This window comes from Podarcis melisellensis, assembly GCF_964234715.1.
Source record: "Podarcis melisellensis genome assembly, chromosome: 14".
In the NCBI taxonomy this organism is placed as follows: Eukaryota; Metazoa; Chordata; class Lepidosauria; order Squamata; family Lacertidae; genus Podarcis; species Podarcis melisellensis.
The window spans coordinates 25,613,842-25,629,334 of NC_138546.1; the positions used below are offsets into that span (position 1 = coordinate 25,613,842).

At 46.2% G+C, this 15,493-nt stretch overlaps 1 protein-coding gene across 4 annotated transcripts in view; it reads right to left on the reverse strand.

The window, feature by feature from the left end:
- The window catches only part of FRMD5 (FERM domain containing 5), a 135,249-nt gene that overhangs the window by 6,255 nt on the left and 113,501 nt on the right, over positions 1–15,493 (reverse strand). For 2 of the 4 annotated variants that reach the window (XM_081888168.1, XM_081888166.1), the window contains exons 5-11: positions 11,699–11,796; positions 11,002–11,125; positions 10,099–10,186; positions 6,587–6,675; positions 2,866–2,929; positions 2,138–2,229; positions 145–219 (exon numbers count right to left, since the gene is read on the reverse strand). In XM_081888168.1, the coding sequence (XP_081744294.1) occupies positions 145–219; positions 2,138–2,229; positions 2,866–2,929; positions 6,587–6,675; positions 10,099–10,186; positions 11,002–11,125; positions 11,699–11,796 (630 nt within the window). Of the gene's footprint in view, positions 1–144; positions 220–2,137; positions 2,230–2,865; positions 2,930–3,550; positions 3,612–6,586; positions 6,676–10,098; positions 10,187–11,001; positions 11,126–11,698; positions 11,797–15,493 lie in introns of those variants that run through there. The other 2 variants (XM_081888167.1, XM_081888169.1) reach the window with 2 other exon arrangements.

Genomic DNA, 15,493 nt, shown 5'->3' on the forward strand with positions numbered 1-15,493 from the left:
GACAGGGCCAGTTAGTTGGATCTGGCCTGATAATTTTATCTCAAATTCAACACAGCTGAACTTATAAAAGACTCGTTCCTCAAGCCACACAGAGGAAACATCCAAGAACATACCCAGTAACTGCTACTTACGGTCATTATTTACCTGTATCGGAACCGACTCCCTTTGAAAAATAGGTTACTGCTGGACACAGTGCGGACTTGGCTTGACTTCTCCAACCTGAAACAAAAAAGCAGGCGTTGGCAGAAGGCCCATAACTTGGGTTTTGGCAGCATTCTGCTGGCAGACTTTATTGGAAATGATGTCAAAGCTCCTGCTCTGGGAGCAGGTAGAGAGATACTTTCTGGTTTTCAAGAAGCCCCTGCGCTCCCCTCGGTTTGGTACCCCTGCCAGTGTCCAAGGTGAACAGTTTTTTAACTCAGCATCTTTACTTCTCCAGAAGCTGCTCTTGACTCCCCCCCCCCTTTTTATTTTTGCATTCCAAGTTAAAGCGAAGGGTCTGACATGAGAATATAAAAAGAGCCTGCAGGATCAGGCCAAAAACTCCATCTAGTCCAGCATCCTGCTCCCACAGTGGCCAATCAGAACCAGATGCCCCAATGGGAAACTCCCAAAGAGGACCTAACAGCAACTTCCTCCTCAGGTTCCCAGCAACTGACATTCAGAAGCACTGCCGCTTCCAAGTGGCAGAGCACAGCCATCATGGCTAGTAGCCACTGCACTTGTTGCCCACCCTGCAGTGCCTCTGCGTGAATTTCAGACTCACGGCCCAGAGAGAGAGGTAACTTAGCTGCAGAGGAGAAAGAGGTGCAAACTGATCCAGAGTGGTAAAGCAAATGCAAAAGTCTCCTTCAGTGAGATCCGCAATGGAACATTATTGGCTAGAAAAACATTCCGCCCAATCTTCCTCACCTAGATGTAACTGGGAGTTCACAGGAGGCTTGGGGTTGACACCTCACTGCTACCAAACTGCTGGAGCTGATCAGCAATCCCAACACTGGTTGGGCTACTTCACTAGGAGGAGGAATGGGCTTGCTTTTTGAATAAGGATACGGGTTCTGGCTGCTTCCACACTGCCACTATTTTGCAGGTACACAAGTAAATTTCAGTCATGTAATTAAAGTAGATTTTGTGCTGTTATAAAGCAAACCCAGCTTCCGAGGGGGGAATGTGGTAAGGAAGGTTATGAGAAAATGCACTGGAAAAGTGTGGGTTAAGTGGGACATCACACAGCATCATACAACCTCCACGCAAACCAAGAATGAATGCTCACAGTGGGTGTTGTATAAACTTCCACACACATTTTAGCTCAACAAACAGGTTGTCTGGAAGAGCCCCTAGCCTAGAATCTTTAGGAAGGGTGCTTTGGGTGAGGCACTGGTTCTGTATAGAGGGGATCAAGGATAGAACAGAGCGGTCTTAATTGCATCCATCATCTGGTTTCTGGGGATGCATAAGCAGAAGACAATGTACCAGTGCTGCTATTCATCTGGAAAAGAAGCAAAAAGATTTGTGAAGCAAAACGGCAGCTGTGCTTCATGTTAATATAATGAGAAATGAGACGGCCTGATTGCAGCTTACCCAAACAGAACAAAGCAGCACACATTTTCTTGCAGCCCACCGACTACAAGGAAGCACACTAGAGAAAGCAACCTTCTATTTTATAAGCAAAACACCAAATTAGAGGGAGAGTACAAAGGATTCTGTTTGGGGGCTACCAGAGATGAAACGCCTCTTCACAAATAGTCCATGTTTCTGGCCCATTGTTCCTTAGTTACTTCTCAAGCTGGCTGTTCAGTTGCTGGTCAGAAACTTTCTGGGGCCAAGATTTTCTTGCAACACCCAGTCAGCCTACACCTTGTCCTAGATCCAAACTGCAGCTAAAAGTGGGGTGGCCTAGGCAGAAGTGAAAAGGAAGCTGGCAGGAAAGCAGGCCTGATCCCTTCCTGCAAGTAGCTTTGTTGTTTTTTTGCAGAAAGGAGGGGGGCAATCCACATTCAGAGCAGCCCCCCCACATACACACAGTTTGCCCAGGCATGTTTCCACATCCACACCCAACACTGTCAGCGGCTGCTGGGAATGATCACAACTGCCCCACGGACAAAATTAATCCTGGGGAAATTTATTTCATGCTTACTTATAAAAGGCTTGATTTTCAATCCCACATTTCCAGAGGTGCTTGCAGGCTTCAGGAGTTGGAGCAAAATATGTCAGAACAATTTTCTTTTCCTATAGAAAGCCCAGGGGGGGAAAACCCGTAAGGTTAATTCACAAGATTGGTTCACAAACAGCATGCTCAGTGAGCTAGCTTTAAATGCAAATGCCCCCAATGCTATTTGAACGGAAGAAGGATGGGAAAGCAATTTCCCTGAAGGAGCTGTGGGTTTGCTTTCCATAAATAAATATATGTGGCTCTATAAGCAGCATCACACAATCTGCAAAACCTGGAAGCTCCTCAGCATAAGATGGCGATGGCATAGTACAAGTGGTGGTGCGATTTTTACTTGGGCCGCGTAAACAGTGGATGAGAGTGTAATGCTGTTTGTGAGGAGTCTTGCACAGAAGGCTCTGGCTGTTTGTTTCCACTGTCAGAAATGATGGCAGGATTCGACTTTCATCCTGGCAATACCAACAATGTTACCTTTGCAAATGCACCTGACCCTTAAGGATACCTAATAGAAGTTATTATAAGGCCAGTAAGTATTGGATTGAGCATCCTTAAACTTAGCCATGCCTCTCAATATGTGTGGTGCTTCAGGATGGAGTGTGGCCAGAAACAGAGTCAGGAATCCTAAACATTGCATCTCTTGGAACAGAGGCAAAAACTATACCTACACAGTTACAGCGGCTGAAGAAGGTACTCACCTCTTTCTGACTTACATATAAATAGAACGTCTTGCCTTCAAATTTCATTTTTGTCACTTCGTTCCTACAAGCACAAAAAAGGCACTTGTGTAAACCAGAGGACGCAGCCTGCCTCCCATCGCACAGCATTACGAATGCAGAGCCCACACACAGCGTGGAATAGATTCCGGCAAGATGCAGAAATTGGAAAACCAAATTGTTTGCATGAAACGCAAAGTCAAGAAACAAAATGTTTTAGAGGGCAGCAGTTGCAGGAGTTTCAAGTCCAACATTTGCAGTTCATCCAAAGTGTAACATGGTTAGAGAAGAGGACTCCTGGCTCAAAAACAGTGGCTGAGGTGAGAGAGGAATCTCAGCGCAAAAAGGTGAGTCTTAAGGGGGGGGGGTGTCCAGGAGCCACCGTGCAAACTTTTGCTTTATTAAAACAGGTGCATATCTGGATGAGAATACCAAATGTAAGATAACCACACTTAGCTGATGAGGCCAAAATCTGAGATACAGCAAAAGGATGAGCAACAATGCGACCAGGTCTGGAGCAGGGTCTGGAGGGGCTTTTAGGTGACTGTGCCAATAAACATGGACAATGCAGTTCAATGCAGACAGATGTACAAAATAATACATTTTGGGGCAACAAACCAAATATTGAGAGTACAGATTACATGGAACAGTCATGCAGCGTACTGACCAGGAAAGGGGTTTAGGGGTTATTGTAGAAAAATCCTTGAAGCCATCAGCCCAGTGTGTGGCTGCAGTAAAAAAGGCAAACAGGATACTGGGGTACATCAACAACGGGATACAATACAAAGCAAGAGAAGAAGAAGTGACACTAACTACATTGCATGGACCAGATCACAGCTCTGCTTCTTGTGCCCTGAGCAGCGGGGTGGGGGGTGGGGAAAGGGGCACTCATGCCCCTTGTGACAAAACATAGTTGAGGATGGGAGGAGCCCCAAACAGGCATGGCAGGGGGCAAAAAAGAATTCATTCTTTTCTGCACTGGGAAATTCAGGAGAGATTATGCTGCATGGAAAACCTACAAGGGCTTTTTTGCAGGGGACGGATTCTCTGATTAGCTATGGGCGTTCTGTACAAAACACCATGGATCATGCTTTCTTACTAGGTAGGTAGATGAAAAACTATCTCATCGGAGGAGGAGGAGGGCAGGAACAAGAATCTTGCATCACTGCATGGCCATTTTTTTTGCATGGCAACAGTAGGATTGAAGGCCCAGGTGAAAACTGGTTCATAAAGACATCAGAACTAACAGGTGAACAATCTGTCTTGGGAATTCCAGATGAAGCATTTTGCATATTTAAAAAACTATAGAAATAATCACAAAGGAAAGATCTCGAGGAAACGAACAGTATTGCGCATTATTGAATTGCTCCCAGGAATGCTGCTCCTTCTATGTATTGCCCTGCCTAGCTATCTACCTTTGGGGCAAGGACAGTTTTCAGGGTGTCTTGGTCCTTTGTAAGGAGAGAAATTTGACCCTGGTGAGTAAATGACTTATTTGGAAATAGCCACTGGTAATTTCAGAGATAACAAAAAACCTGGGCAACTCTGAGCCTTAGTACCCATCGACCAGGTCCCTAATTACCAGGAACTCTCTTAGAGAAACATAATATGCTTTCAATAAGCAAGGGACACAGCTCCTTGGGTTGTGTCCACTGACTGCCAAAGCACATTCCCTCCAGCAGCTAAAATGCAATGCCCACAATCTTTAACCAAGGGGATAAATTCTGGGAAAGATAACTGGTGGAGGGTGGGGAATCCTAAGGCAAAAAGAACAAGTAGGCTTGGGTTTTGCAGAATGACAAGATTTTGGCTTTTCTCTTCCAAAAATGAAGTGTTGTTGCTGCTAGCTCTGAGAGCAATAATGTGGTGCTAATAGGACACAGATTGGGCATACGTCCCAAGTGCGGCATGCTAATGGCTTGCCTAAAGCTTTTCCTGGAACAAAATGCCTAGCAGCCATTTTCACTAGCCATAATAAAGTCTGGAGCGACAGTGTGTAGCTCAAGGCCAAACACAGCTTCCAGGGTTGCAGACAGCCCTCCACAACCTCATTGCACGAGGACACCAGGATTCTCTTCCAGGTACATCAGATTGCCAGTTGCCTAGGTGTGAAACTGCACAGAGCTGGTTATTTACCTGTCACTGAAATACTTAATGTGGTCACCTGTGCACTCACAGCTCAGCTTCCTTCCCTACTACAGGTCCTCTGACTTCAGAGTGGATGCCTTGCAAGGAAATGGGTGGGAAGGTGCTAATCCTGCCCCCTTGATAGAAGTGCACATATCAAAAAGTCCTGGTGCCCCAACTCCCTGGAAAGAGCTTTGGGATGTTCCTAGAGAATGACACAGGGCAGGTGAGGAACCCAGAGATAGGTGTAACTGCACAGGTGACCACTCAACACTAGACTGAGAGAAGTTTCACAAATTCAAAGCTACACTTCTGAAAATTCCCCAGATTTTTCAGAACAAAATACTTGTACACTACATGTAAAATTAATAGTACCCTTTACATCTCCGCTGTCACAATAAAAAGGCTGACTTGCCACATTGTCTCATATCCAGCTGACTGCCCATTTGCTTTTAACCACATGGTCCCCAAGAAGGTCAAGGGAACAGGTAGATTCATGGCAAGTGTCTTCCAATATAATCATGACTTGAGAGAGGCCATCAGGAACACTGTGTCCAGTAGAAGCAGGTGGGACCAAAACCTACTACCGTATTGGCCCGAATATAAGCTACACTTGTCCCCCAAATTCTGACCATGAAAAGTTAAAGTGGCTTAAATTCGCGAGCTTACAAAAATTGGCTTTTATGATATTGCTGCCGAAACAGACATACAGTAAAACATTTGCCATTTGTGGGTGTGAGTGCCTGTGGAATTTTAAGGGAGTGGCTTATATTTGGATATTGTCTCTCTCCCCCCCCCCCTTAATTTTAAAGGTGCAGCTTATTTGCAGGTGCGGCTTATATTCAGTCCAATCCGGTATATCTGAAATTATTTCCTTGCATTTCAGGTATCATCCCCCACAACTCCCAGCTAAGTCAGCTCCCTACCCTCTGCACCTATTGCATTGTTTAGCAGGAAACAGCTGCATGCTGGGTTGCTAAGTATTTGTGCCCAGTGGAAGCTGGGTTGTCCATGTAGAGCAAAAGCAGTAGCATGCCTCTCCTCCCACACATGTTCTGGGGACTGCAGTTCTGGCCCCGATTCACCATTTTTAAAGTCACCAGTTGCACTCTCCACTAAGTGAAATGTCTGGGACAAGAATTAGACAAACTCGTGTGTGTGTGTGTGTGTGTGTGTGTGTTTGTGTGAGTTCCAGCTCAGAAAGTCCTACCCACGCCATGTGTAGAAGCTGTAGAATTTAGTCGTGGGTTCCAGGAGAATGAATGGATGCTAAATCTGACTAGAAGAGGAAGCAAGGAAGACTCAAAACCTGAAGCTCTCACCCCCAGCTTAGAAGCAACACCCTGTCAAAACACATCAGTTGGCTGTGAAGGCCTTCCAGCCTCTGGACAAAAAGGGCAGAGCAGAGCAAAAGTGGGATGCCAAGCCAACTAGAAGGTCAGATCCTGTCTTGGTCAGCGGGTCTCTGTTCTGCACCAAAGGGGGTAAATAAGGGGCAATAGGGTGATATCAGATAAAGCTTCCAATGCCACCCCAAAAGGAATGGTAGAACTGGGGTTTCCAGAGCAGAACTCACCATTTGATGAAGTGGACTCGCTTGTTTCCTTGCAGGACAACAAACCCAAATGGGGTGAAGGCCAAAAAAGCAGCATTTCCAGACACATCCTGCAAGAGAGCAATAACTTCTCGTCACACAGCGCAGAGCCAGTAAGGCTTGCAGGACAACCTCCACTCGCATCTACTGGCACAAGAAGCTGTTGTGTAGGAAAGAGCTGTGAAAATCTCCTTTTTCAGCAGCAGAGAAATGAATCAGGGACGAAAGCAGATCCCACGTCTCTCCTCTTGAGCATGGGGAGGAGTGACAAGTTCCTCACCTGCCCTTTCAGAAGATTTAACAGCCTCAGTGCCTTGGATCGTGTTCCTGGTTTCCAAAATAACTTTATCCATCATTTCTTCACATCATTTACTGTATATCAGGACATATTCTTTGCTCCCTCCAGCCCAGCCAGCCAAGGATCCTGCCCCAAAGTCTAATAACCTCTTGACCACCCTGGAGACAAGTTAACTGCTCTGTTTTTAATAGTTAGACCCTCACGGGAGGTTTTCATACAGAGGTTGGATGGCCATCTGTCAGGATTTCTTTATCTGTGTTTCCTGCATTGAAGCCTGGGGTTGGACCAGGTGACCCTCGGGGTTCCTTTCAACTCTGCAATTTTATGATTCTGTATCTTGCAAGTCCCTTTTTGTTCTGATGTCTCTCTAGCCATGAGGCACAACTCTTAAGGCAGGCTGGAGAATTCACCCAGGGCCAGCCCAAGAGATTTTGCCACCTGAGGCAAGGACAAAATGGCACCTTCCTCAATTCCAAGCAGGAAAGCCAACCACTCAGGCAGTTGACCTTCAATGTTGGCAACAGGACACCAGAGTGCCACGTGGCACACATCCCTGAAGCGTTTGCCAGCCAAGGCAGCTGCCTCCCTTTGCCTCATGGTAGGACTGCCCCTGGATGGAGACATTATTGGGAGCAACCTCAGCCTTTGTCAGAGAAGAACTGGGGCCTCCCTGAGGCTTTCCCTCCAGCTCACCCACTTGCTTGAAGGATGGAGATTGTTAAAGGACAAACCCCCTGGCCTGGAGGTGGGCACTTCTCTGTGGCCTCTCATTAGCCACATTCCCTTCATGACTGAGCAGGCGTGGGAGGGTAGTGTGGGAGGTACTCAATTCCTCAGGCTGAGAGGAAGGCGCCCACAAGGGTTCTGCAGGCTCTTTACTCTTGACCACCAGCCTTCTTGGTCCCAGTATCAGAATGAGGAGCCTGGTCCAGCTCTTTAGATGTTGGCACAGAAAGCCTCAGACTTGGTCCACCCACCCACTTGCCTCTGGCTCCAGACCAGGACCAGGAACCCACAGGGGTTGTGAGATCAAAAGACTGGCTAGAAAGACACCTTTGAAAAATAAACTGTGATGGGAGAATTCGTATTGTCAGGCTTGTTAGTTGGCTAAAGTGTAATCTGACCCTAGCAGTTGTTTGGGAAGTAGGATGTGCCCAGTTATTTCATGACACCTGATTATCTTCCTGCAATGGGAGAAACTGAGGCTCTTATGCGTTACCTTTTCAAATGTTGAATTTATTTATGAATTGGAGCTAAATTTCTAGCACAATTTGCTATCAAGGTGAGGAAGATGGGCCAGACCTTCAAAACATTAGGTTTTTTCTTAGCAAACAGGTGTCTAGAAGTACCTCTTTAAACCAGCAGCTTTTACTGAATTTCACGGCACAAAATCTTCCTATGATCATGGTAGTGACTGTTTGTCCTATCTCATGCCTATTGCAACACTCTGCAAAGAGATGGTTCCATTAATAATCATTTAATGTACTTCATTTTCTCATCTTTCTAGTGACCTGTGGCCACTACAGAAATGAAAATCAATGTAAAATTTAGATACCTTGAAGTTGACTCATCTGTCTTTTGCAAGGGAATTCCTCCACGGACATGTAAATAGTGTGTGTGTGTTTTGGGGGGAGGGAGCAATTATGCTAGAATCAGACCAGTGCACAGCTTCCAGCATGCCAAGGAGCAAGTTGGGGGGAGTTGGTGGCGATCCTCTGGGCTTGCTGCATTGGAGCACACAGCCTACTAAGCACAGACCCCCTCCTCCAGGGCTGATAAGGGGAGTGTGTATGGGGGGAAACTGGTACAAATTACTGGGGCCCAGCAGTCCAACTATCTTGCATATGTTTTATGCAATTCTTAACAAAATACATATTTTGTGTTCAGTGCGTGCACAATTCTAAACAGCGCCTTTGCAAACTTCTGTTGTGACCTGAGCATTTCTGACTCTCTACGAACAGTTGCACTTTGACAGTACGACAGCGTAGCCTCATCTTATTAAACACAGTCACATTCGTATGTTTTCATAAGTGCAAATACAACAAAGTTGTTGTGTGGTGCTCATTGCGTTGCGTTAAATGTACAAGTTTAACGTTCAAAGTTCAGCAACGATGGTCTGGGTGCTTCTATTATTGATAATAGTCATTAAGATCTTAATATTTTCAACGGACACGACTATTACCATATTATTAACATAAAAAATGAGATCACACTTTTATTTCACACTCTATGTAAATATTTTTAGCCTGTCTGCCCTTGCGGGGGGGGGACCCCACAACCTGCTCTTGGAACCCCTGCCCTCCTCCTCCATTGTGGCAGAACCTGCAGCACCCACTTTGCGTTCATCACATCCCCCCCCCAATATGAATTGCAGCCACCTTCCACAGAGAGGCATGTCAGGGCCCCCTGGGGATAAATTAGTGCTTTGCCCTGCTCAGCCTAATTAAATGAACTGGTAGTTTCTTCCGCAGATGAAGATCGCTCCCTAGGAGGGCAGCAGTATGAACAGGAAAGGGAGGCATGACACCGGTTAGGGGAAAGTGAAAAGCCATGCAAATTTTGACTGTCTTTGTGCCATTGTTAATATTCTATCCTCAGGCTGATTGCAACTCGTTTTGCTGAATTGTGGAATGCTTGAATTGTGGGATATTGTAACATTAGACATTATTGCTGGCTGCCCTGAATGCTTGATCAAAGACCAAAAGCAACAACCACCAAGTTTTACAAAACCATCTCATTGCAAGTCGAAGCTAGAGGGAAAGGGCATCTGCTTTGTATGTGGGACATCCCAGGTCCAGTTCCCGACAGCATCTCCAGGTAAGGTGGAAGAGAATGAAAGACCCCTGCCTGAAACCCTGTCAATTGCTATAGATGGTATTGAGTGGGATGGAGGAAGGGTCTGATTCTACTTAAGGCAGCTTCCTATGGTCTCCAAACTGTCCATGGGCTGGTCTCCATTAGTACTGGGCCTAGAGTACTTCCTTCAAAGGAATATGGATACAGCCACCAAACTGTGGTTTGTTTTGCTCTCTGGTTGCATGGCCAACTGGTATGTGTTTGAAGCAGCTACTTCCTCCGTTACTGTCCTGCAAGGCCAGTTAACATCTAGAAAACAGCTCCATGTAGAAGTGACTGAAATCCCACAAGAGATCTCCCTAAGGCACCGCTGAGTGTCGGGGAGGTTGCTGCTTTGTACCTTACACGGATGTGGGTCAACTCCGTACGTCTCCAGGGTCTGGGCTTTCCTTAAAAAGTTTAGCTCTGAAGTAGCTGGTGTCTGACCACTGGAAGAGAGGGGAGGGGAGAGAGAAATGGGGGCAATCAACTTGAATGAAAACATGCCCTGTTTACATTCATAGGTAAAGAAACAAATGCAATGAAGTAGTATACAAATTGTTGAAATGAAATGAGGAGAAAAGGAAAAGTTCACATCTTAGGCATCTGGTGCCTGTTGAATTTCTGCCTGTCCCACAGCTGCTAAAGAACAAGGTGCAACCCTTAGGAAGTCCCAGGGTACCCATCTGGGTCGCTGCCTCGGCCTGACCTCTGTCCTCTGCCTGTGGCCTTTCCCTTTTGCCAATGTGGGGGTGCCCATCCACAGTGCATTGGAAGAATCCCAGAATTGGAGAGTTGGAAAGGATCCAAAGTGTCAACTGAGGAATCCCAGCTAGGAGAGTGAGCCCTGCTAGGCCAACTGCATCTAAGACCCTCTGGGCTGCTGCAAATGCTTCTGCAAACTGGCCTAATTTTCTTTTATAAAACTTTACTTAGGTCTTCCTGTTCTAGTTATTAACAGCTGGATTTATTATGTTGGGGTTGTTTGATGGCTTTTACTTCATCAGCACATGGCAACTAATAAGCCTAATAAATAAATGAATAATTTCTGACTGGGATGGCTAGTGGAGCAGGGACAGCTCACACACACACACACACACACACACACACACACACACACACACCGCCTAATATCCTCGCCCCCAGGCACGTCCCATCTCAGGGCAGATTTGTGTCTGCATGAATTTTCACTGCAGAGTGGATTGCGTACCCACCCCCTGCCCCCAAGTAAGGATCCGGATTAAGCACAGAGCTGGAAGGTCACCTGAGCTCAATCTTGTGGATCTCTGCAATCTTCCTTTCCAGCTTTTCTGAATGCTTGGGAAAGAACTGGAACTTGGAGCTGTAGCCCTCAGGGTGCTTTCCAGGGTCATAGTCGCCAATCTCCGCTGAAGGGCAGGAGAGAGAGAGAGAGAGAGAGAGAGAGAGAGAGAGAGAGAGAGAGAGAGAGAGAGAGAGAGGAATCAGCCACAGGCCCAGGCAAGGGCTGCTCTGTTCCCTTTCAGTATATGGAGCAAGTCAAGTCAAAGAGCACTAAATGCCACAGCCTTCCCCAAGCTGGTGCTCTCAAGAAGAGCCTGGCTGGATCAGGCCATTGACCCATCTAATCCAGCATCCTGTTCTCACAGCGGCCAGGCAGGTGCCTGTGGGAAACTCACAAACAGGATTCGACCACAAGAGTACTCTCTCCCCCCCCCCCCCCGTGGCTTCCAGAAATTGGTATTCAGAAGCATTGCTGCTTCCAGCTGTGCAGGCGGAACATAACATCCATCATGGCTAGTAGCCATCAATATGGGATGTATAGGATTCCACCAATCCCTGCCCTGGATGGCAGAGCAGCCCAGAAGTAGGAGCCCATGACAGCAGCCATATGGCATTCCTATGCGCAGTGCCCTTGTAGATGAAATTATGCCATCAGTACTTATCATGGAAAGCAAATGTACCTTGCCAAAAGGCATTACCTTGAAGGATGTAGGCAGCTAACAGAGCAGCGTCTGATGTCTTGCACAGGAGGCGGCCGTGATAGAGATCTCTTTTGATCTGCAAGAAGACGAGATACCTGACAAGAGAACCACAGCAAACAGGGAGTCAGTGACGCCTCTCATTAGACCCAACCTAGAGTAGCTTCCGCTACGCAGAGGAGCAGGGCTTCATAACAAGGCCTCTCCCATTTGTTCCACTTGCAGAAATAAAGAACAGAAGGAAGGTTCTCACAGTGGCCAGCCAGATGCCCCCAAAGGGAAGACAGCAATGAGGACTTGGGTGCAACAGCCCTCTCCCCTCCTGCAGTTTCCAGCAGCTGATAATCCGAAGCATCGCTGTCTCCAACCATGGAGGCAGAGCATAGCTATTGTGGCTTGAAGCCAGTGACACCCATACCCCCTTCCATGAATTCATCTGATCTTTTAAAGCCATCCAAAGTTGGTGGCCATGGGAGAAATTTGGGTAGTTAGATCACCTGCCTTTATGCATCTGTACAAAACTCTGTATTGCCCACTGTGCCTCAGCAATTTGCATATAGATTGCACCAATCTAAGCATTAAAGCAGGGCAGTCCAACCTCCCAGACCAAATGGGCTGCAAGAGCACTTTGACAGAGAACCCGGCAGCTACACACTGAATTAAATTTCCATATCATAAATTAAAGTGTTTGCAATATAGTTTTTTTAAAAAAAAATACACAATGTATTTAATTAAACATATATATTTAAATTGAACAATAGATTTAATTAGATACAAAAACTAATTGATCTAAAACACTTATTTATTAAATAGAGTTAATACGCAAAAAGATGCATGCATTTTTGTTAACAATGCAGACATCAGTGGGATGCTCAAACTAGAGAATTCATCACATGTTGATCAATGTCTGCCTTGAGGTTCGTTGTTGACATCTACAGGCAAATCTTGAGTGAATTGTCTTGCTAAGTTGTTTAGAGTTTTGGACTTTATGAAGTTCATGTTTGAAAATGCTTGTTCACAGACCTACCCCATGCTTCTTGGCACCAAAATTCCTTTCTCTCCCCCACCAATCATTGCACCCCAAAGCTCAGACCTCTCTGTATTGCAAGAAAGAAAGCGAAGTATTCCATACTGAAACAGACACAGACACACCATGCTTCTTCTCTGTGCTGCCCGCATCCCAGGAAGCTCCAGTGCCCCAGACCCCTGTCAGCCTGATGATGCAGCCACACTCTGAGTGGGCTTGAGAGCACAGCCTGGTGGCTGCACAGAGCTCCTGCTACAGCAGAGGAGGAACAGCAGCCGCAGCAGCCTGCCTTCAGCGGCAGCACACACACACACTGCTGTCTCCTCTAGCCTGGCTGTGTTGCCCTGGATGAGGTAGAGGGTGGGGAGCTGGAAAGCCACCAAGATTAGCCTCGGGGGGCTCCGTGTTGGACCACCCTGCCTTTGGAAAGAATCTTTCTTTGGGTTCCTATTCTTCAACAACTGGGAGGCAGGACAGTTCTGTGCGCAGTTGGATACACACTGTTCTATTGCTGCACTTTTGCAATGGAATGTTGAGCCACACTAGTCAAGGCAGGAGCAAAGGGGGCCCCTAGAGTGTTCAAATCCATTTCCCCAAAGAGCCATTCCTCCTCTGAGCACCTGATTGCTGTCCAACCTTTTCAGAAGCACTGATCACTTTAATTTCATTTGCTTATTAAAATGTGAAGTTTTACTTTGCCCTGGTCCTTGCTTTGCCCTAGTGAAATCAGTGCTCAGTTGTGCCATTTTCCCTTTTGATTTGAAGCGTTCCAGAAAATAAAGAGTTTGCCTGTATCTTTAGCAAGCAGAAATGATCATCTTCAATAAACCCGAATTAAGAAACTCTTGGATTTACTTTCACTGGAGATATTAAGAAATGACATATTTTTCAGCTGAAATGAACTGACTCACCAACAGCCAGGCAGTTAACCATTTTGATTCCTACTTTCTCATTTGTTACATTCTCTGACTTTCCAACCCAGAAGATTTGAGAGACGACATGAATTAGCTTACAGACATGCCAGCTAAAATTAGGTTTGCCCCCATTTAAAATCTCCTGGCTATGAAAAGCAGAAATTGCTGGGTTGCAGGGACAGAGAAAGTAATCTAATTCTTCACCTGCACGAGGGAGATATGCCAAGAGAGGGGGCCAGGCAGCCAGAAAATATGTAAAGCCAGATTATCCGGGAGCCAGGGCAGCAACTGGCTCCAGCCCCCACCTGCAGCAACTCAGCCTCTTCCTCTGCAAATTCTGGGATTGCAAGGATTTGTTTTGATGACCTGAAGTGGTTGGGTTTCCATTGCCTCCCCAAATACATTTCTGGATGGGATTTCAATTTGCCTTATTATCTTCGATGACTGTCAAGGCACTGACCTCTGAGCAGTTCTGATTAGCATACCAACCATGGACATAATGCCAGCCATACCTCCACTGGCCATTCCACATTCAAATTCAGGCCTAATGGATGCACAATGCAGCAGTTGCTGAAAGAAGCATTTACCATAAAATCTGCAAATCAAACAGGGCAGCTGTGAGGGTGACTTGGAAGCCTGGGATCCATCCTGGCAGATTCCAAGGAGAAGGGGGTTGTGCACTTTTTCCAAATAAGCACCCAAACTGAGCTGCTACCACCCAGATTGTACCCTGTTATTCTGCACTCGGTTAGGCTTGAAGAACCATCAATTGCAACAGATGAGCAGCCATGGTGGACTAAAATGGGTAAGAAGAATGAAAAAACAAAATTCTGCACTACTTTGCCCAGGTTGCTCGCCTTTTCCCCCTCTTTTTTTTTGCTGACTAGGTAACGGTTGTGTGGCATCTTGGATGATGCTACTATTAAAGGGAACATCATAGCATCAGTAAAATACTGACAGCCAGAGTGGTGCAGTAGTTAGCATGTCAGACTAGAATTTGAGAGACCAGGGTTCAAATCCCCACTTGGTCATGAAGCTCACTGGGTGGCCTTGGGCCAGTCACTCCCTCTCAGCCTAACCTACTTCACAGGCTTGCTGTGAAGATTAAATGGGGAAGGACAGAACCATGTGTACCACACTGAGCTCCCCCAGATACGTTTTGGTAATCCACAGCCTGCATCCCACTTGGGCTCACCTAGGTAAACTAATCTTCTCCTGGTCCAGTTCCTGATCATGATGAAAGTTGTACAGAGCATCATTTTCTTTCTTTCTTTCTTTCTTTCTTTCTTTCTTTCTTTCTTTCTTTCTTTCTTTCTTCCTTTCTTCCTTTCTTCCTTCCTTCCTTCCTTCCTTCCTTCCTTCCTTCCTTCCTTCCTTCCTTCCCTTGCTCCTGCCTCATCTCTTATTTACCTGCTCCCTCCCAGCTGTTTGGGTAAAGCAGGACATTATCCCAAAGTGCCCAGTAAACTACAAAATAACAGAGTTTAGAAATGAATTTTGGGCTGTGGGGGCTAGGAAACCAAATCTTCAGTTGGGAAAGGAAATAAACTCTTTTAATTGGAGCATTGTACAACAATAACCACATTGATTTGCTTCAGTTATAACCTTGAGTCTGTGGAGTTAACTCGTTATGCTTTACTCCCTGTGCCCCTGTGTCACTAGTAGTGAGCAAATTTCAACCCTGATTAGATCCCCAAATTAACCGACCCAAGCCAGAGGTGGACACCGACATACTGTCAATAGCTCAGATCTTCCTGGCAGCTGTTTTGGGGAGGAAAAAGCTAAGCTCATCAACTTCGCTGTTCAAGATTCCCCAGGTCCCCTCATCCTTCCATCTGATAATGCATTTACGGA